The sequence below is a fragment of the Sus scrofa genome, chromosome 12 (assembly GCF_054392235.1).
Source record: "Sus scrofa isolate SSC_HxYL_T2T_F1_AM1 chromosome 12, Sscrofa_HxYL_maternal_Yorkshire_Landrace_v2.0, whole genome shotgun sequence".
Taxonomy (NCBI): Eukaryota; Metazoa; Chordata; class Mammalia; order Artiodactyla; family Suidae; genus Sus; species Sus scrofa.
In genome coordinates this window covers 57,255,978-57,279,957 of record NC_139394.1, presented here as the reverse complement: position 1 = coordinate 57,279,957, position 23,980 = coordinate 57,255,978, and the positions used below count along the sequence as shown (strand labels likewise).

The 23,980-nt window shown below is 60.2% G+C and overlaps 1 protein-coding gene and 1 long non-coding RNA gene across 40 annotated transcripts in view; one reads left to right on the top strand and one right to left on the bottom strand.

Moving 5' to 3' along the window:
* MINK1 (misshapen like kinase 1) overlaps positions 1–23,980 on the top strand; it is a 50,256-nt gene that overhangs the window by 25,174 nt on the left and 1,102 nt on the right. The window contains exons 2-33 of one of the 39 annotated variants that reach the window (XM_021067771.2): positions 7,936–8,001; positions 10,064–10,120; positions 10,212–10,337; positions 12,845–12,955; positions 13,297–13,387; positions 13,764–13,894; positions 14,208–14,262; positions 14,401–14,479; positions 14,736–14,911; positions 15,383–15,452; positions 16,061–16,271; positions 17,296–17,412; positions 17,874–17,960; positions 18,168–18,389; positions 18,582–18,755; positions 19,105–19,305; positions 19,654–19,739; positions 19,897–20,007; positions 20,166–20,278; positions 20,430–20,518; positions 20,701–20,724; positions 20,832–20,995; positions 21,341–21,443; positions 21,530–21,667; positions 21,873–21,981; positions 22,296–22,463; positions 22,569–22,712; positions 22,847–22,981; positions 23,126–23,226; positions 23,314–23,463; positions 23,549–23,708; positions 23,785–23,924. In XM_021067771.2, coding sequence (XP_020923430.1) covers positions 7,936–8,001; positions 10,064–10,120; positions 10,212–10,337; positions 12,845–12,955; positions 13,297–13,387; positions 13,764–13,894; positions 14,208–14,262; positions 14,401–14,479; positions 14,736–14,911; positions 15,383–15,452; positions 16,061–16,271; positions 17,296–17,412; positions 17,874–17,960; positions 18,168–18,389; positions 18,582–18,755; positions 19,105–19,305; positions 19,654–19,739; positions 19,897–20,007; positions 20,166–20,278; positions 20,430–20,518; positions 20,701–20,724; positions 20,832–20,995; positions 21,341–21,443; positions 21,530–21,667; positions 21,873–21,981; positions 22,296–22,463; positions 22,569–22,712; positions 22,847–22,981; positions 23,126–23,226; positions 23,314–23,463; positions 23,549–23,708; positions 23,785–23,924 — 3,909 coding nt within the window. Of the gene's footprint in view, positions 1–7,935; positions 8,002–10,063; positions 10,121–10,211; positions 10,338–12,844; positions 12,956–13,296; positions 13,388–13,763; positions 13,895–14,207; positions 14,263–14,400; positions 14,480–14,735; positions 14,912–15,216; positions 15,275–15,382; positions 15,453–16,060; positions 16,272–17,295; positions 17,413–17,873; positions 17,961–18,167; positions 18,390–18,581; positions 18,756–19,044; positions 19,306–19,653; positions 19,740–19,896; positions 20,008–20,165; positions 20,279–20,429; positions 20,519–20,700; positions 20,725–20,831; positions 20,996–21,280; positions 21,444–21,529; positions 21,668–21,872; positions 21,982–22,295; positions 22,464–22,568; positions 22,713–22,846; positions 22,982–23,125; positions 23,227–23,313; positions 23,464–23,548; positions 23,709–23,784; positions 23,925–23,980 lie in introns of those variants that run through there. The other 38 variants (XM_013981270.3, XM_013981269.3, XM_021067768.2 and 35 more) reach the window with 38 other exon arrangements.
* Positions 7,567–12,883, bottom strand: LOC146398366 (uncharacterized). The gene is made up of 5 exons (XR_014821790.1): positions 12,751–12,883; positions 10,876–11,348; positions 9,455–10,412; positions 9,292–9,364; positions 7,567–8,353 (listed from the first exon to the last, which is right to left on the bottom strand). It is a non-coding gene; the product is annotated as an uncharacterized LOC146398366 (long non-coding RNA).

Genomic DNA, 23,980 nt, shown 5'->3' with positions numbered 1-23,980 from the left:
CTGATGCCACGTGACATCCATGGCAGTGTTTAACCTGGATGAGTGGGGGGGTCTCTCAGGTGTCTCACAGCCCCATTGTTCAGTAGTTGATTCCAACACTTTTGGGGGGGCGGGGGGGCTGCCACACTCGTGGCATATGGAATTTCCTGGGCCAGGGATCGAACCCAAGCCACAACTATGACCTTCACCACAGCTGTGGCAGCCCTGGATCCTTAACCCACTGTGCCAGGCCAGGGATTAAACCCGTGTGCTGCCGCAGAGACAATGCTGGGTCCTTAACCCGCTGTGCCACAGCAGACAGGAACTTCTGATCCAACACTTTCTTTTCCTTTGCCTCTTTTTAGGGCAACACCTGCTGCGTATGGAGGTTCCCAGGCTAAGGGTCTAATTGGAGCTGTAGCTGCTGGCCTCCGCCACAGCCACAGCAACGTGGGATCTGAGCCACGTCTGTGACCTACACCACAGCTCACGGCAACACCAGATCCTTCACCCACTGAGCGAGGCCAGGGATCAAACCTGCGTCCTTGTGGTTCCTAGTCAGATTCATTTCCGCTGAGCCACGATGGGAACTCCTGAAGTATTCGTGTATATCAATTATGGAGGATAAGAGATACTTGGTAACATAAGCCCCACTGAGGGAAAGAAAGTAGCCACAGACTGTTACTCCCCATGCTTACTAGACAACAAGAGTCACTTTGCAAATGACCCAGCTCCCAAGCTGACCAGCCACTGTGGCATCCAGGCTCCATATCCGCACAGATCAGCAGAGCTTGCATGCCGGGGAGAGAGCCTGCTGAGCGTGGTTCCTGTGCTTGAAGAGCTTCTCCTCCACTTGGGGAGATGAGACATAGTTGCGTGTAAGGTTAAATAGTGCTGTTGTGGTCCAGCTTGTTTGGGAGCAAGGAATCTGCTCCAGTTAAGTCGAATAAAGGGATAGTGAGAACATCGACTCCGTTCCCTCGTGTGTAAGAAGGCAACCACAGTAGTATCAACGGCAGGGGGGTTTGTGAGTTGAACTAATTGGTGTGTGTGAGCTGTTACAACAGTGCTGGCCATCACTGTTCATTTGTATTTACGGGAGTTCCTGTCGTGGATCAGTGGTTAACAAATCCGACTAGGAACCATGAGGTTTCGGGTTCGATCCCTGGTCTTGCTCAGTGAGTTAAGGATCCAGTGTTGCTGTGAGCTGTGGTGTAGGTTGCAGATGCGGCTCGGATCTGGCATTGCTGTGGCTGTGGTGTAGGCTGGCAGCCGCAGCTCTGATTTGACCCCTAGCCTTGAGAACCTCCATATGCCTCAGGTGCGGCCCTAAAAAGCAAAAAGAAAAAAGGATATCCAGTTGTCCCAGCGCCATTTGTTGAAAAGAATATTGGTTTTGGGAGTTCCCCTTGTGACTCAGTGGTTAACGAATCCAACTAGGAACCATGAGGTTGCAGGTTCAATCCCTGGCCTCGCTCAGTGGGTTAGGGATCTGGTATTGCCGTGAGCTGTGGTGTGGGTTGAAGACACGGCTCGGATTCGGGGTTGCTGTGGCTCTGGCGAAGGCTGGCAGCTCCAGCTCCAGTTCAGCCCCTAGACTGGGAACCTCCATATGCCGCAGGAGTGGCCCAAGAAATGGCAAAAAGACCAAAAAAAAAAAAAAAAAGGAATATTGGTTTTGGTACTCTTGTTGAAAATCAGTTGACCACAAATTTGAGAGTTTATTTTTGGATTCTCAGTTCCAGTTTATTGATCTAGAGGTCTGTTAACTATTCCAGTATCACACTGTTTTGATTACTGTAGCTTTGTAGTAAGTTTTTGAGAAGTGTGAGTCCTCTAACCTCATTCTTCCTTTTCAAGATTTCTTGTGTCCTTTCTTTTTTTGTCTTTTTAGGCCACACCCATGCAGGCCTAAATTGAAACTATAGTGGCTGGCCTATGCCACAGCCACAGCCACAGCCATGCAGGATCTGAGCCACATCTTTGACCTACACCACAGCTCACAGCAACTCCCTTCTTGTGTCCTTTGGATTCCTGGCATTTCCATGGAATTTTTAGAATGAGCCTATCAATTTCTATAAAACAGCCAGCTGGGGAGTTCCTGTTGTGGCTCAGTGGTAATGAACTTGACTAGTATCCATGAGGATGCAGATTCAATTCCTGGCCTCGCTCAATGGGTTAAGGATCTGGTGTTGCTGTGAGCTGTGGTGTAGGTAGGAGATGTGGCTCGGGTGGATCCTGCTTTGCTGTGGCTGTGGTGTAGGCCAGTAGGTGCAGCTCTGATTCAGCCTGTCGCTTGGGAATTTGCATATGCCACAGGTGCGGCCCTAAAATAAAAAAAAAAAACAAGCAAAAAAGCCCGCTGGGGTTTTGACAGAAGTGCTCTGAATGTGTAGGTCTTAACAGTATGAAGTCTTCTGATCTACGAGTAGGGGTTTCTTTCCATTTACTTGGTTCTTTAACTTCTTTCAGCAGGGTTTTGCAGTTTCCAGTGTGCATGTGTAACACTTCTTTGCTTTGTTTTTTTTTTTTAGGGCTGCACCTACGTTATTTGGAAGTTCCCGGGCTAGGGGTCAAATTGGAGCTGTAGCTGTCGGCCTGCACCACAGCCACAGCAGTGTGGGATCCAAGCTGCATCTGTGACCTACACCACAGCTCTTGGCAATGCCGGATCCTTAACCCACCAAGTGGGGTGAGGAATCAAACCTGCATCCTCATGGATACTAGTTGGGTTCATTTCCACTAAGCTACAACGGGAACTCCTTTGATTTTTTTTTTTTTTTTTCCTTTTTAGGGCTGCACCTGTGGCATGTGGAGGTTCTCAGGCTACGGGTCCAGTCAGAGCTGCAGTCACGGGCCTATGCCGTAGCCACAGCAACGCCAGATCCTAGCTGCATCTGCGACCTACACCACAGCTCACAGCAACATTGGATCCTTAACCCACTAGCAAAGCCAGGGATTGAACCCACGTCCTCATGGATCCTAGTTGGGTTCATTACCACTGAGCCACATTGGGAACTCCGACCCAAAGGATCTGTTACACACATATTCTCATTCCTCCCCATCCCAGACCTCGGTGTTAAATCAGAATCTCTAGCGCAGGATCCTCACGTAACCTGAAGCCACCCTGTGTACCATCTATTCCCAAGCTTTTCCACCTCATTTGGCCCTGCGCCTGCTTAGCCGGTGATCTCCCTCCAGCATCATCACATGAGTCAAGGTCATTGGCATTCATGGAGCTCCCCATCTTCCTTTCCCTCAACAGACCTGTGTCTCCTCCTGTCTCTTCTCTTCCCGTCCTTCTCTCTCCCTCCTTCATTAGGTATCTTTGTCCCCATTCCTCCCCACCTCCCAGCAGCTGGCTGGACAAGAAGCAGGCTGCTGAGAACAAAGAGTGAGCACCAGGGGAAGGCGCTGGGGAAGGCCTCCGGTGGCATCGCCACAGAGCTGTGCCCAAGTGCAGGGGGCCAGCCAGGCCGGCCTGGTGGCTGCTAGGAGCAGAGCATCTCCCTTTGCCGGTGCCTCTTCTTGGAGGCGTGACCAGGCACACGCACGGGTGGATATTTGAAGCCAGAGCAGTGCATACATCATGTTTGAAGTGTGGGTGCCTTTGCGGGCGTTCTGAATCCTTGGGCGTGTGTATCAGGGAGAAATGGGCACTGCTGTATTTGATCGTTGTTGCAGCTCAGTGGAGGATACAGTTTACACACTAGTTGATACACACACGCATGTAAAAAATCCATTCGCCAGGCATCATCTGTCCCCTCTTTGGTCGTCCCCTCTCCCTCGAGCGTGCGAGATCGTCTCTCTTTTGCAGACCGTTTGTCTGACCTGCTGCCTCCTCCAGCCTTCACCTGCTTTTGCCGCTTCTTCCCAAAGGTGGACTTCTCCAGAGAGGGTGCTGCCCCCGTGGCCTTCACTTCCTCTCATCACCCCTGCCCGTTCCAGCCCCCACTGTTTGCCTCTGCCCTCGCAGCAGCACTTCCCGCAGAGGGACCCAGGGCTTCCCTCGGTGCTGAGGCCAGGGGCGGTTTTCTCAGTCCGCCCTGACCGCCGCCCCCTCTGGGCTCTGTTCTCCCCCTCGCCTGTGCAGCAGGTGGCACTCCTCAGAGCTGGCCTGGCTCGTCTGCCCGCCTCCCTGTGCCTCAGGCCGGACACCGTGTCTCAGGTCTCCACCTCTCGCTTTTATCTCCAGACCCTTGCCTCTCGCTGCCTGATAGGCATTTACTCCTGTGCATTCCCTGACGTCTCAAACGCAACACCCAAGCCCAAACTGCTGTCCCTCAGCAGCCTCCCTGCTCTTCAGCTCTGGTCACCAACTGAAAACCCAGCCTCCAAAACCCAGCCCAGACTCCACTCCCTCCAGGGAGCCTGCCTGAGTTTCCCACCCTGAATTTAATTCTATCCTCTGTAGTTTTACTACAGAGCAGACTTTTCCCCCATTCCAGCTTCCTATTAATTCGCGTGAGGGAGTTCCGGTTGTGGTGCAGCAGAACGGTCGGTGTCCTGGGAACGCTGGAGTGCATGTTCGATCCCCAGCTGGGCACAGTGGGTTAAGGATCCGGTATTGCCACAGCTGTGGCGTAGGCTTGGATCTGATCACTGGCCCAGGAACTCCATATGCCCCAGGGAGGCCAAAAAGAGAGAGAGAGAAAAAAAAGTTAATTTGCGTGAGGAAGATGAGGCCCCAGACAGTTAAATACCTGCTCAGGGACACACAGCTAAGTTCTCTCTAGAAAGTCACCCTCCAGGGCGCTTTCCACTACTATAGGCCTGACGGCCTTTGCACGCATGGCATGTGATCACGAACTGCCACGTGTCCGTGGTGTCTGTAAAATCAGAAGATCCTTGAGGGATGGTCCGTGTTTCTCCTGTATCGTTGGGCTCCCCATTGTGCCTAATTGAGGACTTGTCTGTCACACAGTCAGTGCATGATAAATGTTAATGGGTAAATGAAAGAAGGTAAAGTCGCCTGACAGGTCTCCCCTGATTAGGGCCCAGCCCAGTGCAGGGCCGATGTAGACACTCACTTGGAAAATATTTATGGGTTGGTTAATGATGGGGCAACTTTATTTTATTTTTCTTACTTTTTTTTTAGGGACACACTGGCAGCATACGGAGGTTCCCAGGCTAGGGGTTGAATGAGAACTGCAGCTGCCGGCCTCCGCCAGAGCCACAGCAACACAGGATCCGAGCTGCATCTGCGACCTACACCACAGCTCATGGCAACACCGGACCCTTAACCCACTGAGAGAGGCCAGGGTTCGCACCCACATCCTCATGGATGCTGTTTGGGTTCATTTTCACAATGGGAACTCCAGTGACGGGGCAACTTTAAATATCAGGCTGGGAGTTCCTGTCGTGGCGCAGTGGTTAATGAATCAGACTAGGAACCATGAGGTTGCGGGTTCAATCCCTGGCCTTGCTCAGTGGGTTAAGGATCCAATGTTGCCATGAGCTGTGGTGTAGGTCGCAGTTGTGGCTCGGATCCCACGTTGCTGTGGCTCTGGCGTAGGTCGGCTGCTATAGCTCCGATTAGACCCCAGCCTGGGAACCTCCATATGCCATGGGAGCGGCCGAAGAAATGGCAAAAAAAAAAAAAAGACAAAAATAAATAAATAAATAAATGGATACTGTTAGGCGTTTGAGTGAAAAAAAAAATCAGTTTAAAAAAAATATATGTATATATCGGGCCGAGGGTTGGGACTCCTTTCCGTAAGCGTCGGGCAGCCGTGCTGGTTCTGGGCAGAGGAGCAAAGGCAGGAGAGCTGCCCTTTGGGGCAGCAGAGGGCAGGGGGCCGAGAAGTGAAGGGATGGGCCTGGGGTGGCAGCTTCAGGAAGGAGAGGAGGAGACCAGCAGGCGTTTCGAAGGGAGAAAGGACAGGGCGAGTATGATATGCAGAAGGAAGTCAGAGAAGAGGCTGCTGCCGGTGGGATCTGGGCGAAGCCGGGGAAGCTGGACTGACCCAGGCCTCTGTGGAGCACGTTCCTTGGAAGATGTCTGTAGCAGGACTGCTGTGCCCCGTGCGTGGGCTCAGCTTAATTCTCAGAATCACTCTTTCAAGTCTGTGCTCATGCCACCTGCAGGTCAGGAAGCAGGCTTGAAACCATTAAATCAGTGTCTGAACCCGAGTGTCTGACCTCAGAGGCCGGTCTTTCATCCCTCAGGGCCTCCCAAACTACCAGGAGACAGACTGGGAGCTCAGGTTACCAGGTTAAATCCACTTGTGCGGATCTGAGCCGGCAGTGGTGTATCACTGTGACTCGTATTCCCCTCTTAGATTAGGAGCGTCCGGAGAAGCAAGTCCATGAGCCCTTGTCCTGTCTCCATCCTTCTCGGGAAGGATGGAGGTGTAAGCAAGGGCTTCCCCGCGGGCAGAGTCAGGAGGCCCCCGGGGGAGGAGGCCTCTTTGGGGAGATGTTTGGGGGGCTGGCTTCCCCTCAAGCGTCTGGTCTGGACTTGCAGGGGGACAGGCGGAGCTCTTCCAGGCCCCTTGCAGCTCAGGTTCCAATGAACCTCTCATCAGCTCCCGCCTGCACGGATTTCTTCTCCCTTTCCTGTGGGCCCTGCTGTTTTTCAGACGGGTTCAGGGTTTTTTCAGTAACTTCAGCGGGAGCTGAGTAACTGAACATAGAACTAGGAAGTCCTTGGTCTGGTCGGCCCAGGCCCCTTCAGAGCAGGTGGAAGAATCCTCTGCAGCTTCTATCAAGGCTTCCCTGGGGCGGTTCTGGGATGTTCTGTCAGGCCACAGCGGGGCTCGGTGCTGGATGTGCTGGTGAGCAAGGAGGATTCGGTCCCTTCCTCCTGGAATTTACGACACAGTCTCATTCCCTGGAGGCCCGGGCTCTGGCAGGGCTGCTGGGAGCCAGGGCAGCCTGGCCAGTCCTCCCAGGGTCGGGCTGCGTCTTCCGGGCCTCAGTCTGCCCAGGTTCCCTTCCACGCACTTGCTGCAGTGGGTGAAGGGGAGGCATTCTTTTGGTTTCTTTGGTTTGGGGGCTGGGGTGGGTTAGGATTCTATTTTCAGAAATTCTATATTGGTTTTCAAAATCAAAGAGAAAGGAGTTTTAGATTACATACCTTTAGGATTGTTAGCGCAGAGGCACTGGCGTTGCCTGGAGAGTTTGTTTCCTAAGTGACAGCCTCACTTTGGGCGGGTGGGGGGTGGGGGTGCCTGTGACACTGTGACTCCGGCCTGTCCTATGAGAGGTGCAGGAGCCGAAGGCCCTGGGCGGCCTCTTGGCCCTCGGCTCCACCTCCCAGCCTGTCTCTCCCGAAAGAAACCCTGCAGGAGGGTGGGGGTGGCTTCCCAGTTCCCAGCAGCTGTGCCACTTGGCAGAGCAGCGGCCCAGCAGGCGATGCTCTTCCGAGGCTTTGTCTGAGCCTGCGCCCCCCCACCTCCCATCCCTGGTGCCGCTTGGCTGGGGAAGTGGAGGCTGCAACGTTGCAACGTCTGCCTTCTCACCGCCCCTCCCTGCTCTCTGTCCCACCCCCACCAGGTCCTGGGAACCCTGGACGCACAGAGGGTGGCTTGCTTGTTCCTGCCACTCCTGGCTTTCCTCATCCCTGCTTTTAAAAAGTCAAATAACAACAGCGGTAATTAACTTTTATTGCACGCATGCCCGTGCCAGGCACTGTCTTAAGCGTTTACGGGCACTGCCGCATTTGCAGTTGACGCAAATCCCAGAGGTGGGTGCTTTTGTGACCCCGTGCAGGTGAGGCCACAGGCTCTCGGAGTTTGTCGCTGAGTTTGAAAGTGGCAGCGTGTGCACAGCCAGCTGGGCTCTGACTTCCGTTTCCTCTCCCCTCCCAGCTTCCCACAGAACACGCCCTCTGACACACCACACCCCCCCCCCCTCCCCGCAGCCCTGGCTCTTCTTCACCCCCTCTCCTGGCTGCTTAGCCTTCTGCCTGCCTCTGGCTGACCTCCTGACCCCTGTTCTTTCTCCCTCCCCCAGGATCCTGCTGGAATCTTCGAGCTGGTGGAGGTGGTCGGCAATGGAACCTACGGACAGGTGTACAAGGTGAGCCCTCCGAAAGAGCAGCAAGGCCTTTCCAGGGCCTCTCAGGGCTGGGCCCAGGTCTGGAGGGTTGAGGGGGGCCCTGGGAAAGGGGAGGGGGGCCAGGAGGGAGAGGAGAGAGTAGAAGTCACGAGGTGGAGTTCCTATCGTGTCGCAGCGGAACTGAATCCAACAAAGGTTGCAGGTTCGATCCCTGGCCTTGCTCAGTGGGTTGAGGATCCGGCGTTGCCATGAGCTGTGGTGTAGTCGCAGACGCGGCTCAGATCTGGTGTTGCTGTGGCTGTGGTGTAGACTGGCACCTACAGCTCTGGTTCGACCCCTAGCCTGGGAACTTGCGTGTGCCGTGAGTGCGGCCCTAAAAAGCAAAAAAAAAAAAAAAAAAAAAAGTCATGAGGGAAGGAAGCGGCCAGAAGTGGCGGCCCCTGCCTCTGAGTTTAGAACTAGTCCTGGGTGCAGCAGGAACAGTCTGGAGCTGGTGGGAGGGTGTGGGACAGGGACACGTGAGGGCAGGAGAAGGGCATGGGGAGGGGGGTGTCAGAGCGCAGGCTGGAGGGGCAGGTTTGGCTTCTCCTGAGGCCACAGCGGGACCTGTTGGATGACCCGAAGAGAGGAAACGGCTTTCTTCCTTTTACTTTTTTTCTTTTTTCTTTTGCTTTTTAGGGCTGAATGTGTGGCATATGGAGATTCCCAGGCTAGGGGTCGAATCAGAGCTGCAGGGGCCAGCCTGCAGCACAGCCACAACGCCAAATCCGAGCTGCGTCTTCGACCTACACCACAGTTTACGGCCATGCCGGGTCCTTAACCCACTGACTGAGGGCAGGGATTGAACCTGCAACCTCGTGGTTACTAGTCGTATTCGTTTCCACTGCACCACAATGGGAACTCCGGGAAACAGCGTCCTTGGACTCCCCTGACGTGCCGGCAGCAGGGCTGGAGCCAGCGCTCAGGCTTTTGAGGCTGCCTCTTTCCCCACAGAGGTGGCATTTCCTTGACCACAGTTGTGGCCCCAGCCTGCCAGCCCAGCCCTTTCACGTGGTCTGACCTCAGTCACACTTGATGGGGGAGGCGGCCACACCAGAGAAATGCGGGGCAGGTGCTGCCCCAGAGCCGGCAGCCCCCGGCACGCCTGGCTTCTCCCGCCTGCAGACGCAGGGCTCGGACTTTGCACAGTCTCCTCTGCATCTCAGGGGTCTGGGTTTCCTGGGTCACGAGGACCACCTGCCTGCCTCTTACCCTTCTCCCCTGTAAGCTTTGGGACGCAGGCACCCCCCAACCCCCCCCCGCATTTCTTGCCTAGTTGTTGCCATGGAAATAGCTCTGTGTTCCGCCGCTTCTCTGGGCTGGGGGTCTTGCAGGACTGCTGAAGCTAAAAACAATCCATGGGCTGGCAATACCCCCATCTGCTCCTCCCCAGGAAGCCCTGGACCTTGCTTTCCCAGCCTGGGGTGGCTCCTACCAGGAATTCCAGAGGGATGAGGGGGCAGAGGGAGAATGGCAAGGGCCTGCTCTGGAAGAAGTTTCTTCCCATCAGCTCTGGCCATGGGGCAGCGGCCTCTGTGCGTCTCTGAGTTCCCTCCATTCTCCGCTCTGTCTTGAATCTTTCCTGTGGACAGTAATAGAGAGCCTCGGGTCGGGCGGTGATCCTGGGAAAGGCCTCCTGTCCTGAGAGGTGGGTCCGGGAGCACCTGGGCTGTTGTCTTGGGTAGAAGGTGCTGGAGAAGCAAAGGCCGTCCTCCTCAGCGAGGATGGAGAGATGTCTGCCCCCCAGCTGCAGGCCGGCTAAGCCAGAGAGGCTGGAGCAGGGCTCAGGGGTCCCTCACTCGTCCCCCTTGAGTGATGAGGGCAGGAGCCCCTCATCCTTATCTGGCTTAGTCCTTGGGTCCAGGCGCGCTGGTTTTCCTATAGGCCTCTGTCCACCCCGTGAGCGGCCCGTAAATTGAGGCGTCTGGCCACCGTGAGGGGCACTTTCTGAGACCGAAAACAGCCGCAAGCTGTGGCCTCTCTCAGAATCAAGCCCTTCCCGAGCATGGACCCAAGCCCCCCCGCCTGGCTCTCTGTCCTGCAGGGTCGGCATGTCAAGACCGGGCAGCTGGCTGCCATCAAGGTCATGGATGTCACGGAGGTAGGGAGCAGCACGGGGCAGAGGGAGGGTCGGAGCCTTGAGGAGAGGGGAGGCGGGGGCCTCTCAGGGCTCACTCCTCTCCTTCCCGTAGGATGAGGAGGAAGAGATCAAGCAGGAGATCAACATGCTGAAAAAATACTCTCACCACCGCAACATCGCCACCTACTACGGGGCCTTCATCAAGAAGAGCCCCCCTGGGAACGACGACCAGCTCTGGGTGAGACGCGCGCTCTGGTCTGTCCCCGCGCCCCCAACTTGGTCTGGCCACTCTGCCCACCTTTGTGCCCAGCACCTGGGAAGGCAACGGATCAAAGCGTTTGTGGGTGGCGGCAAGACTCGCCTCCTCCAGGCAGTGCGAGGCCTTTCTGGAGGATTCCTCAGCCACAGCTTGCTCCAGCTCTCCTGGGCCTCCCCCACATTCCCTCCTGGCCCAGAACATTCCTAAGAGTCATCACCCTCCCCAGCCTGCATGCTGGTGCCAGCCAACTCCCCAGCCTCACCCTTTTCGGATGCTCAGCCAGGCCCTGGAGGAGAGGGCAGTGGGGGCACAGCACTGGCTGGGGGGTTGGCGCTCAGGCCAGGTCCCCCCTCCAGCAGTTGCCAGACAAGTAGCCTTTGAGCACTTTCTGTGTACCCTGCACAGATCGTCATGAGTTGTGGTCCCTGCCTCCCAGCCACTTCATTTTTTGGGGAACACACACGCACACACACACCCAAAAAGAAAGAAAGGAGAGGAACAGGTCTGGTAGGTTTACCTGCCGGCTCTGTGTAGTGGGAGATCCTTGAGGACTCGAGGCTGAGCGCTGGTGCCCGGGCGCCCCCTTGTGGATCCAATGGGCACTGTTCTCCCCTCCTCCCACTGTGCTCTGCTGTGGGAGCGGGAGGCCCAGATGCAGGGTGAATGCAAATTACCTCTGTTATGCATGTAAATGTACAGATCCTGGCCAGCCTTTTTGTGTCAGAGAAATATTGGACAGGGATACTGACTCCACACCCCGAGGACTTGTTTGGCCTCTGCCTCTGCATCCCTAGAGGTGCTGGCTGGCCAGGGCCTCTTCTCAGCTCCCTGCCTTGGCCCTGCCTGTTTGCAGGGTTCCACGGACGTCTTTCAGGTTCTCTCCTGCAGCTCTCTGGTAGCCCCTTGCGCTGTTGTTGTCTCTAGCAGACCCGGGACGTGCTGATTCTTAGCCCCTTTCTTGTCTCTCCGTCAGGGATTGGCCAGCTTTTTCTGTGAAGGGCCAGATGTACATATTTGAGGCTCCGTGGATCATAAAGTTTCCGACAGCTACCCATCTCAGCCATAGACAAGGCACACATCCCCAAAGATCTTTATTCAGGACACAAAGATTTGAATTTCATGTGACTCTTTCTTGATTTTTTTTTTTTTTTTTTGCTTTTTAGGGTCACACCTGCGGCATATGGAGGTTCCCAGGCTAGGGGTCCAATCGGAGCTGTAGCTGCCAGCCTATGCCAGAGCCACAGCAACGTGGGATCTGAGCCGCATCTGCAACCTACACCACAGCTCAAAGCAATGCCGGATCCTTAACCCACTGAGCAAACCCGCAACCTCATGGTTCCTAGTCGGATTCGTTAACCACTGAGCCACGAGGGGAACTCCTTGAGCCACGACGGGAACTCCTAACAAACAGAAGTTCACTTTATTTTTTTGTTTGTTTGTTTTTTTAGGGTTGTACCTGTGGGATGGATATGGAGGTTCTCAGGCTAAGGATCTAATTGAAGTTGTTGCTGCTGGCCTATGCCAGAGACGCAGCAACGCCAGTTTCTTAACCCACCGAGCGAAGTCAGGGATGGAACCCTCAACCTATGGTTCCTAGTCGGATTCGTTTCCGCTGTGCAACAGCGAGAACTCCGCAACTATTTTAAAAAATTTTTTTCTTTTTTGTCTTTTGTCTTTTTAGCGCCATACCACAGCATATGGAGGTTCCCAGGCTAGGGGTCAAATCAGAGCTGTAGCTGCTGGCCTACACCACAGCCACAGCAACACAGGATCCGAGCTGCATCTGCGACCTACACAGACCTACACAGCTCATGGCAATGCTGCATCCTTAACCCACAGAGGGAGGACAGGGATCGAACCTGAATCCTCATGGATGCTAGTCAGGTTCGTTAACTACTGAGCCACGATGGGAACTCCTCTTCCAACCATTTAAAAATGTAAAAGCCAGAGTTTCCTGGTGGCTCAGTGGGTTAAGGATCCAGTATTGTCACTGATGTGGCTCTGCTTACAGCTATGGTGTGGGTTCGATCCCTGACCTGGGAACTTCCACATGCCATGGGCACAACCAAAAAAAAAAAAAAAAAAAAATTAAAAACCATGCTTAGCTCCCTGGCTATTGCCTGCTGACCCCCGTTCCAGAGAGTGGTTCCTGGCTGTTTGGGGTTTAGGGGTCCCAGTGAGGATCTGATGGCAGCTTTAGACCCTTCCGCAAGGAAAATGCACAAATCTGCGTCCTCTTGTCTGCAACCTCAGGGATTCCTTGAGCCCCTCCCCCAGCCCAGACCCCCTCCCCCTGTCTTTCCCCATTGTGACCCCTCCCCTCGTCTCTCCTAACCTCAGCACGTTCTGTGGCCTCTGTGAGGGGGTCTCGCAGCCCCCACTCTCAGCTCACCGTGTCTCTGGCCCCCGGGCCTCTGGTCCTCGTCTTGGGGGTCGGCAGGGGGAGGAGGCCTGGCCTGACCGTGGGTCTCCCTTCTCACTCCTAGCTGGTCATGGAGTTCTGTGGTGCCGGTTCCGTGACGGACCTGGTGAAGAACACGAAGGGCAACGCCCTGAAGGAGGACTGCATCGCCTACATCTGCCGCGAGATCCTCCGGGTGAGGACCGGGCCCCCTGGGGCGCTCTCCCTGGACCCGGGCCCTCCCCCGGGGCACGAGATGAGCTGTGCCCTCTTGAAGGAGCAGCGGCCTGGTGCAGGGCGGGTGGAGGCCGGGTCCCAGCCTGCCCACTCAGCCTGCGGGAGACGGGCGCCGCTGTGGCCCAGCTCTGCGCCTTCTCCACCTGCAGCCCTGCTCCTCCTGCCTGAGCTCGGCCGGGCCCCGGCCCCTGGGAGGAGCGGGCCTGCGCCTCAGCCAGCCCAGGCCGACCGGCGCCTCCCCACCCTCCACCCCGTCCTTGGCCTGCAGCACCAAGGCCCGTTTCGCTCTCTCCCGCCCAGGGTCTGGCCCACCTCCACGCCCACAAGGTCATCCACCGGGACATCAAGGGGCAGAATGTGCTGCTGACAGAGAATGCCGAGGTCAAGCTAGGTACGCCCACCCCTGCTGGCCCCCAGCACCGAACGGGGGGCCCCTTTATTCATTCCCTCAGGCGGCTCAGGTCCAACCACCTGTTCGGGCTGGGAGTTTTGCTCCCTCCCTCTGCTGAGGAATCCCTGGGGCAGTTTGCCCCCTGCTCCCTGCCCCGGCCCAGTGCTGTGCAGGCCCCTCGGGCCGGGACCCTTTGGCCGCATCTGCCTGGAATGCCGTCCTTTCCCCTTGGTTCTCCCGCAGAGCCGACCCGGGAAGCCTGGGTCAGTGTCTCTGGGAGGTCGATGGGGTGGAGCCAGGCTGGGAGCACCCGGGTAGGGCTCCCACGTGCCGGCCGAGACACGGAGCCGACACGGCCTCCTGTCTGTCCCCCCAGTGGACTTCGGGGTGAGCGCTCAGCTGGACCGCACGGTGGGCAGGCGCAACACCTTCATCGGGACCCCCTACTGGATGGCCCCCGAGGTCATCGCCTGTGATGAGAACCCCGACGCCACCTACGATTACAGGGTACGGAGCGTGGGGCGCCTGGAGGCAGCCAAGGGCAGGGAGTGCGGTGGAGGCCATGGGATTGAAAACTCAGGGGCTCCAGCAGGTGGGGGAACAAGATGAAGGCCCTAAGGTGTGCAATTCGTGAGGGGTCGAGAAGCTTCGTGGCCAGGGAAGTGTGGGTGGGAGGACGGGCAGGTGGGGGGGACAGTGCAGGTTGGTGCAGAGGGGCCTCGGGAAGGGTGGGGGCCGGAAAGCCGTCCCAAGGAGGCTGGGCTGGTGGTTGGCGAGATGGTCAGGACAGTCACCTGTCCCTCTTCTCTCGTCTCCGCAGAGTGACATTTGGTCTTTAGGAATCACAGCCATCGAGATGGCAGAGGGAGCCCCCCGTAAGTGCGGAGTCTGGGAGAGGAGGGCGGGCCCAGAAAGCGCCGTGGGGGGAGGTGGCACGGGAGGCCAAGGCAAGAAGGGCCCCCTAAGGCTCTCGCCGGGCAAGAGGGGCTGACGGCATCTCTTCTGTGTGCCAGCTCTGTGTGACATGCACCCCATGCGAGCCCTCTTCCTCATCCCCCGCAATCCGCCACCCAGGCTCAAGTCCAAGAAATGGTAGGTCTCGGCGGCGGGGCGGGGGGTGGCATCTAGGAAGGAGGCCCCTGAAAGGCCCTCCCACCTACCCCTGCACCCAGGCTTGGGGCTTGCACCGGAGAAGAGGGGGCCAGAGGGGGCACTGCGGACCGGGGAGCCCGGAGCCTGGGTGGAACCCAGGGGAGGCAGGAGGGAAGTCGAGGTGGCTTTTGGTTGAGTGAGCCCCACTTCCGCCGCGGACCACCCCCTTCCTGGTGTGAGCCACCGTCGTCTCCAGGTCTAAGAAGTTCATCGACTTCATTGACACGTGTCTCATCAAGACGTACCTGAGCCGCCCGCCGACGGAGCAGCTGCTCAAGTTCCCCTTCATCCGAGACCAGCCCACCGAGCGGCAGGTCCGCATCCAGCTCAAGGACCACATCGACCGATCGCGCAAGAAGCGAGGCGAGAAAGGTCAGCGGGCGGGGAGGGAGGTGGCTGGTCTGGGACACACGTCAGCTCTGCCCCTCTTCACCAGCCCTGGTCCCTCGTGGCTCCCGCTCAGGCCCCGCTCCAGGCCCGGCTCTCCCTTTCCGAGGCGATCTCCTGTGACAGCTTCCAACCCCAGGGGGCTTGTCCTCTGTCACCACTCCGTCCAAGTCAGCCTTCCCCATGAGGGTCGCCCTCGTCCACCCCCACGGGGACGTCACACGAGCATGTGCATGTCTAAGTGCACGTCCACAGCCCAGCCGGGGGGTCTAATCCCCGTCTCTGTCCAGGCCCAAACCTGAGACCCACCGTCGCCCCGTTGCTCCAAGGAGGCGGGCGGGGACCCAGGTGCGTGGCCATCAGACGGACCTTACCCGTTGTCCCATCTAAGGTCTCCCTAGCCCAGGGTGGGGTCTGGGGCACTGGGTGCAGAAACAGCAGTGTCTCCCCCTGCAGAGGAGACAGAGTATGAGTACAGCGGCAGCGAAGAGGAAGACGACAGCCACGGCGAGGAAGGAGAGCCAAGGTGGGCGTGGCAGGTGCAGGTTGGGGACCATCACTTACCGTCTGCAGGGACAGCAGTGGTCCTTGGCTTTGGGACTCTCAGCCTGGGGGTGGGGGCCATGAAACGGAATCCCTGGCTGCTGAGAAGAAAGGGAACGAATGGCTGACTGACAAGAGGCGGGTGAAGGGGACTCCAGGCCGCAGGGATGTTAAAGTAGACGGGGGTTCCCACTGTGGCTGCGGGGTAATGAACCTGAATAGCATCCATGAGGATGCAGGTTCGATCCCTGGCCTCACTCAGTGGGTTAAGGATCCGGCATTGCCATGAGCTGCCGTGTAGGTTGCAGACGTGGCTCAGAGCTGGTGTGGCTGTGGCCGTGGTGTAGGCCCGCAGCTGCAGCTCCGATTGGACCCCTAGCCTGGGACCTTCTATATGCCGCACATGCGGTCCTAGAAAGCAAACAAGACGACTAACAAAAACACACAGGCCAGGACGGGGCAGAGGGAGGGCAGGTCTCTGGTCCCCTGGGAGTGACCAGCAGCAGACTGGTCAGCGGAAGCGCCCACTCAGGGCTCCTAGGGATGAGGGTGGCTTCTGACCCCGATGCTCCATGTGCCGTCCTGACCCAGCTCCATCATGAACGTGCCAGGGGAGTCGACCCTCCGCCGGGAATTCCTCCGGCTCCAGCAGGAGAACAAGAGCAACTCGGAAGCTTTAAAGCAGCAACAGCAGCTGCAGCAGCAGCAACAGCGAGACCCCGAGGCGCACATCAAGCACCTCCTGCACCAGCGACAGCGGCGCATTGAGGAGCAGAAGGAGGAGCGGCGGCGTGTTGAAGAGGTTGGGGGGCAGGTGGAGGGTGTGGAGGGGCCCCTCCCTGGAAAGTAGGATATCTAAACAGCGGGAACTGGATGGAAGCATCCACACTGCCTGTGTACTGCTCCCTGAAGCAGGCCTCTGGCTCTGCTGGACAAAAAATAATTTGCACAAAAGCCTGCTCAAGAGAGCCTAGTGCAAATTCTTGGTGTTTTTGCTTTTCTTTTCTTTTTTGGGCCGCATCCGCAGCATACGGAGGTTCCCAGGCTAGGGGTCGAATCGGAGCTGTAGCTGCCGGCCTACGCCAGAGCCACAGCAACTCGGGATCCCAGCCGTGTCTGTGACCTACACCACAGCTCACGGCAACGCCGGATCCTTCACCCACTGAGCAAGGGCAGGGATCGAACCAGCAACCTCATGGTTCCTAGTCGGATTCGTTAACCACTGAGCCGCCACGGGAACTCCCCTATTTGTTTTGTTTTTGTTTTTCTTGTGAAAGTAGTTAAGTGAACATGACCCGGGCTTGTGATGTTGGCAGGAGCCGACCAGGTCCCTAAGTGACTTTTCTGTGCACCGGCATCTGGTGCCCTCTTGTGGCTAAAGGCCATCACTGCCGCCCACTCGCTTTGGGCTTGCAGGCCCGGGATCATTTGAGAGGCCAGGAGTGGAGGGGGGAGGTTGTTGCTGACTTTTGGTGTTGGTTGGTTGGTTGGTGGAGGGGTGGATAGGAGAAGGCATTATCCAACTCGGCCCCCTCCAAGAGCAGTCGTCAACCTCTCAGCCAGCAGTTCTCGTCCCAAGCCCACAGCTCTCTAATAGTTTCGACCAAGCCAAGCCCCTGTGGGCCCTTCCCTAAGGGTAGGTGGGTTTGTGGAACAAGCTGGAGCCCTCCTGTCTCACCACCATCCCCGGTGAGACGCCGACCAGCCTGCACTGCCCAGTAGGATTCCTCTTTCCAGAAGTGGGCTGGGGTGGGTCCCCCCTTCTGGGGCTGCGCTGTCCCCATGCCCAGTGCAGTCCTTAATGTCACGTGTCTCTTCGCCCACAGCAACAGCGGCGGGAGCGGGAGCAGCGGAAGCTGCAGGAGAAGGAGCAGCAGCGGCGGCTGGAGGACATGCAGGCCCTGCGGCGGGAGGAGGAGAGGCGGCAGGCCGAGCGGGAGCAGGTACAGCGCCCCCAGCGCACACCGGACACACCCCTCCCTCCCCGCCTCCCCTCCTGCGCCTGCTGCCTCCCCTGCCCCCCAGTCCCCGTTCCCCTTCTTCCCCTCCCCTGAGAGTCCTCCTATCTTTTCCAGCTTCACTCTTTCTCTCTGTTTTCTCCCACCCTTCGACCCCCCACCCTGGCTCCCTGCCCTCCTCCTGTCTCTGGGCCTTCATTCCCCATCTCTTTGCTCCATCCCTGACTTCTGCCTGCACCTTCCCTCGTGGGGCCCGTGCCCCCGCTTCCTCCTCATCCCCTGCCCCCTGCGGGCCCATCCCACCCCGCCCTCTCTACTGCTCTTCCCCACTGTCCTCCTCATCCTCGCCCCACTGATCCGTCCTCCAACTCCTTCGCCGCCGCCGCCGCCGCCCCCCCGCCTCTCCCTCTCTCCCTGCCCTTTGCCCCCCACCCCCGCCCCCCCAGGAATATATCCGTCACAGGCTAGAGGAGGAGCAGCGGCAGCTCGAGATCCTTCAGCAACAGCTGCTCCAGGAACAGGCCCTACTGCTGGTAACGGGGTCCCCAGCTTCCCCCCGGGAAGATGCGTGTTCAGAGCATCTCTACTGCAATGGGACGGGAGCACTTCAGGGGAAGGGCGTCACGCAAGCGTCAAGGGAAGGCAGCTCCTCGCTAGGCAGTTGGAGAAGAGCAAGGGCGTGCCCGCTCTAACTTCCAGGGCCACGCAGCTGAGCCCTCTCTCCCCACCCTTGGGCCCAGGAATACAAGCGGAAGCAGCTGGAGGAGCAGCGGCAGTCGGAGCGCCTGCAGAGGCAGCTGCAGCAGGAGCATGCCTACCTCAAGTCCCTGCAGCAGCAGCAGCAGCAGCAGCAGCAGCTTCAGAAGCAGCAGCAGCAGCAAATCCTGCCCGGGGACAGGAAGCCCCTGTATCATTACGGTCGGGGCATTAACCCCGCTGACAAACCAGCCTGGGCCCGAGAGGTTTGTTGCCTCCTTTGCTGCCTGGTTCCATCCCCCGGTCCCCTGCCCTGCTGACCGCAGGCTGCAGGCACGGTGGTTCCCACAGGGAAGGGGAGGGAGGCAAGCCGTGCAGGCCGAGGGCTGGAGCGGTCGGGACCTCGGTTCTGAGAGCAGGACAGAAGTCATCCTGCTGGGCATCCTCTCCCGTCGCAGGTGGAAGAGAGGACAAGGATGAACAAGCAGCAGAACTCTCCCCTGGCCAAGACCAAGCCAGGCAGCTCGGGGCCTGAGCCCCCGGGCCCCCAGGCCTCCCCTGGGCCCCCAGGCCCCCTTTCCCAGACTCCTCCTATGCAGAGGCCGGTGGAGCCCCAGGAGGGACCGCACAAGGTGAGTCTCTCCACGGACACCAGGGGGCCTCACTCGGCACAGGCGCATCGTGAATGTGTGTGTACACGCTCGTGTGCACAGGAGCACACACCCCCAGCCAGGGATCACAGACCTCGGAAACGTGGGCCGTGTCTGTTTCTGCCTCTTCTCAGGCTCTCCGAGCCTCTTTCCATGGATAGTTGGAAGTCAGAGGCTTGACTCGCCCCTTCCTTGCAGCCCAGGCCCCCAGCTCCCAGGTGGGGACATGCCACAAAGCAGGCAGCCCACCCTCCCTGGTCTCTCCCCGCAGAGCCTGGTGGCACACCGGGTCCCACTGAAGCCATATGCAGCGCCTGTACCCCGATCCCAGTCCCTGCAGGACCAGCCCACCCGAAACCTGGCTGCCTTCCCAGCGGCCCACGACCCCGACCCCGCCGTCCCCGCCCCCACTGCCACGCCCAGTGCCCGAGGAGCTGTCATCCGCCAGAACTCAGACCCCACTTCCGAAGGGCCTGGCCCCAGCCCCAGCCCTCCAGCCTGGGTCCGGCCTGACAACGAGGCCCCTCCCAAGGTAAGGACAGCCCCGCAGAGCCAGGGAAGGGCAGAGAAAGCACTGCGGAGGGACTGGAGGCCCAGGGGGCCGCCGGCAGAGGAGAAGGGCCCGGCCTGCGCGGGGCCTTGCCCTGACGTCCGGTGGGCAGGGCGGCGCGTAAGCGAGTCCGGGTGTCTCGGCGCCGAGAGGGGAATGGACGTGCCCAGGGAGCGAGGGGGCCGCAGCGACCGGGCTCAGTTAGATCCCAGCTCTGCGGTTGCCCAGCGTTGAGGTCTTAGACGGATTCATAAGCCTCCCGCCTGTCCGTTCGCTTCTCCATCCGGGTGGCCGTGAGGACGGAGCACCGACCCCTCCCTTCTCCCGCAGGTGCCGCAGAGAACCTCCTCCATCGCCACTGCCCTTAACACCAGTGGGGCCCGAGGGGCCCGGCCGGCCCAGGCTGTCCGCGCCAGGTACCGCCTGGGGCGGGGCGGGCGGCAGCCTAGGGAGCCAGTGGGGCGGGGGGCAGAGGGAAGTCGGCCAGGTTCCCGCTCAGGGAGGGCAGGCCCCAACCCAGTCACCTCAGCCCCTCCCTGCCCGCCCCCGCGCACCCCTGTGCTCCCTCCGCAGACCTCGCAGCAACTCCGCCTGGCAAATCTACCTGCAAAGGCGGGCAGAGCGGGGCACCCCCAAGCCTCCAGGGCCCCCTGCTCAGCCCCCTGGCCCGCCCAGCGCCTGTAGGTAATGGAGTTGTGCCCCCCCCTCTTGCTCACTCCCACCCCCACTTCTGCCACCTGCCTCCCCCTGGTGGTGGCTCTCTCGGCGGGGCAGCTTAGCATCTTGGGGCCGGGACACTCCATCTCCCTGACCCTGCCTCTGCGCCCCCCTCCATCCCATAGTAACCCTGACCTCAGGAGGAGCGACCCTGGCTGGGAGCGCTCGGACAGCGTCCTGCCCGCCTCGCACGGGCACCTCCCCCAGGCTGGCTCGCTGGAGCGGAACCGTGTGGGAGGTACGTGGCCCAGCCTGGGGCAGCCTCTCGTGCACTCTGGCAGCTTTGGACTGCCTGGGGGCCGTGTGGGGGCGTGAAACCAGGATGGGCTCGAGGCCACCCCTTGAGCGGGTGTCGCTGACCTCCCCTCCCCCACCCTGGCACGTCTTAGCCTCCTCCAAACTGGACAGCTCGCCCGTGCTCTCCCCTGGCAACAAAGCCAAGCCTGATGACCACCGCTCGCGGCCCGGCAGGCCCGCAGTAAGTCATGGGGGCCAGATGCGCCTCTCAGCCCAGGGCGCTGGGTGCCCGGGCGGGGCCTGCCTTAACCTGTGCCATGGGGCCTGGGGGCCAACAGGACGGCGGTCTGTCTCGGTTACTAACCTGTCTTCCTTTCTCCTGCCTCCTCCTGGCTGCCCTTCTCCCCCCGCGGCCCCTCCCAGAGCTATAAGCGCGCCATTGGTGAGGTTAGTGAGAAGGGGCCTGCTTGCTCGTGGGGGCCCCTCCGTTCCACTGGCCCCCCCGCATCCGGGGGTCCCACTGCCACCTCCCCTCACGCCGCTTCTCCCCACAGGACTTCGTGCTGCTCAAAGAGCGGACTCTGGACGAGGCCCCCCGGCCTCCCAAGAAGGCCATGGACTACTCCTCGTCCAGCGAGGAGGTGGAGAGCAGCGAGGACGATGAGGAGGAGAGCAACGGCGAGCCTTCCCAGGGGAGCAGAGACACCCCCGGGGCCCGGTATGGGGGCGTCTCGGGGTGCGGGGGCACTTGCAAGGGAGACCCCGGAGCAGGGGTGGTCTAGGGGAATGTGAGGCACCCGGCTGTCCCTGCGGTCACGTTTTCTCCCCTTCCCTGGAGAAGGGGGTACAGGGCTGGGGCTGGTGTCTCCATCTGTGTCTCACTGTTCGGCCAGTTGATCTCATCAGGTGCCCCTGCACGGCCAGCCCTCCCTGAGGGCCCTGCCCGTGACGACTGAGGGCGTCATGTTCTGAATAGACCCCGCAGGCTCTTGTCTGCTCCCAGGGGCACTCAGGTGGCAGGCAGGGCCGGGAGGGCCCCTGACCTCGCGCTCTCCCACCCCAGCGACGGCGACACCGACAGCGTCAGCACCATGGTGGTCCACGACGTGGAGGAGGTGGCCGGGACCCAGACTCCCTACGGGGGCGGCACCATGGTGGTCCAGCGTGTGAGTGGGCCCCCCGCCCCTTCTCCCCCCGCCTGCCCTGCGCCTCCCTGGCCCCAGCACTGGCCGCTTGCCCTGTGTTCCTCTAGACCCCGGAAGAGGAGCGAAGCCTGCTACACGCCGACAGCAACGGCTACACGAACCTGCCAGACGTGGTCCAGCCCAGCCACTCGCCCACTGAGAGCAGCAAAGGCCAAAGCCCCCCCTTGAAGGATGGCGGCAGTGACGTGAGTGGGTGAAGGCAGCTCCGCGGGCGAGGACAGGTCACTGGCCTGCCGTGGGCGGGAGACCCTGGGGGAGACCCCGGGTGCTGGGCACTGTGGTCGGCAGGGTGGAGGCCCCGGGAGCTGAGTGCCCAGGGCACTATAGGAGGGACGTGAGCTGGGGCCTGGCACATTTGCCTCACCACTCCCCTCCCCCCCGCCCCCATAGTACCAGTCTCGTGGGCTGGTGAAGGCCCCGGGCCAGAGCTCGTTTACCATGTTTGTGGACCTGGGGATCTACCAGTCCGGAGGCAGTGGGGATACCATCCCCATCACAGGTGAGGACAGGAGGTCTGGAGCGGGGCATGGCTGGGCCTCTGGGGACGCAGCGTCACGGCCGCCCCTGTGGCCTGAGCCCCTGCCCTGGCACCCAGGCAGCAAAGGCTTCCGGGGCCCCCTTGATCCAAGAGGTAAAATGCTCAGATCAAGGCCTCTGCCAGGCCTTCTGGCTCTAGTTCAGCTCCCCTGGCACCGCCGCTCTCGAGCCTTCCCTGCTGTCTCCAAGGACTCAGGATCCCAGCCCAGGGTGGGCGGGGGAGGCGGGGAGAGAGGCCTGCAGCCCACTGCCCGCTCCTGCTCCTCCCCCTGGCAGCCCTGCTGGGTGGAGAGGGCGGCCGGCTCGACCAGCTCCAGTTGGACGTGAGGAAAGGCTCTGTGGTCAACGTGAACCCCACCACCACCCGGGCCCACAGCGAGACCCCCGAGATCCGGAAGTACAAGAAGCGGTTCAACTCCGAGATCCTCTGTGCGGCCCTTTGGGGTGAGCCCGGGCGGGGAGGCACACAAGGGGCCTGCTGCGCCCCGCTCTCGAGCTCAGGCGAGGGCCCGGCTCTGCCTCTCATCTGCCCAAGGGCTCCTGTTGCAGGGGTCAACCTGCTGGTGGGCACGGAGAACGGGCTGATGCTGCTGGACCGCAGCGGGCAGGGCAAGGTGTACGGGCTCATCGGGCGCCGCCGCTTCCAGCAGATGGACGTGCTGGAGGGACTCAACCTGCTCATCACCATCTCAGGTGTGTGCGCGGCGGGACGGCAGCCTCGGCCCGAGCCGAAGGCGGGGCCCCCCTTTCCGCTCCCCTCGGGGCTCACCCGCGGAGGCCGGTGATGAGGGAGTGTGTGTGTGTGTGTGTGTGTGTCCACCCCGCAGGGAAAAGGAACAAACTGCGGGTGTACTACCTGTCCTGGCTCCGGAACAAGATCCTGCACAACGACCCGGAAGTGGAGAAGAAGCAGGGCTGGACCACCGTCGGGGACATGGAGGGCTGCGGCCACTACCGCGTTGGTGAGGAGGTCGCGAGGCGGTGGCCGGGGCGCGTTTGTTCACGAGAGAGGCGGGCGGGCGGGCGGGCGGGGGCCGGGGGCGGGGGCCGGGGGCAGACCGCCGGGGTGGGGGGCATCCCTCATCCTCGCTCTCTCCCGCCCTCAGTGAAGTACGAACGCATCAAGTTCCTGGTCATCGCCCTGAAGAACTCGGTGGAGGTGTATGCCTGGGCCCCCAAACCGTACCACAAATTCATGGCTTTCAAGGTAACCCCGCCTCCGCCCGCCCCAGCCCCGTTCAAAGCCCGGCTCGGCTCCTGCCGGCGCCCTGAGCCCTCCTCGCCGCCTCCGCAGTCCTTTGCGGACCTCCCGCACCGCCCTCTGCTGGTGGACCTGACGGTGGAGGAGGGGCAGCGGCTCAAGGTCATCTACGGCTCCAGCGCCGGCTTCCACGCGGTGGACGTCGACTCGGGGAACAGCTACGACATCTACATCCCCGTGCACGTAAGCGTGGCGGGGCTGCGGGCAGAGGGGGGCCGCCCGTCTGGGCCCCAGGCGCGGGACCTGCAGCCCCCCGTCTCCTCTCCAGATCCAGAGCCAGATCACGCCCCACGCCATCATCTTCCTCCCCAACACGGACGGCATGGAGATGCTGCTGTGCTACGAGGACGAGGGCGTCTACGTCAACACGTACGGGCGCATCATCAAGGACGTGGTGCTGCAGTGGGGAGAGATGCCCACCTCTGTGGGTGAGTGACGTGCCCCCCGCCCGTCCCCGAGCTGGGCTGCAGCCCCTCACTGCCCCTCCGCTCCCTTCCCCGCCAGCCTACATCTGCTCCAACCAGATCATGGGCTGGGGTGAGAAAGCCATTGAGATCCGCTCGGTGGAGACGGGCCACCTGGACGGCGTCTTCATGCACAAGCGAGCCCAGAGGCTCAAGTTCCTGTGCGAGCGGAACGACAAGGTGGGCACCGGGGCCCTGCCCGGGGCGGAGTTAGGCCAGGGGTCCTCATGGGTCTG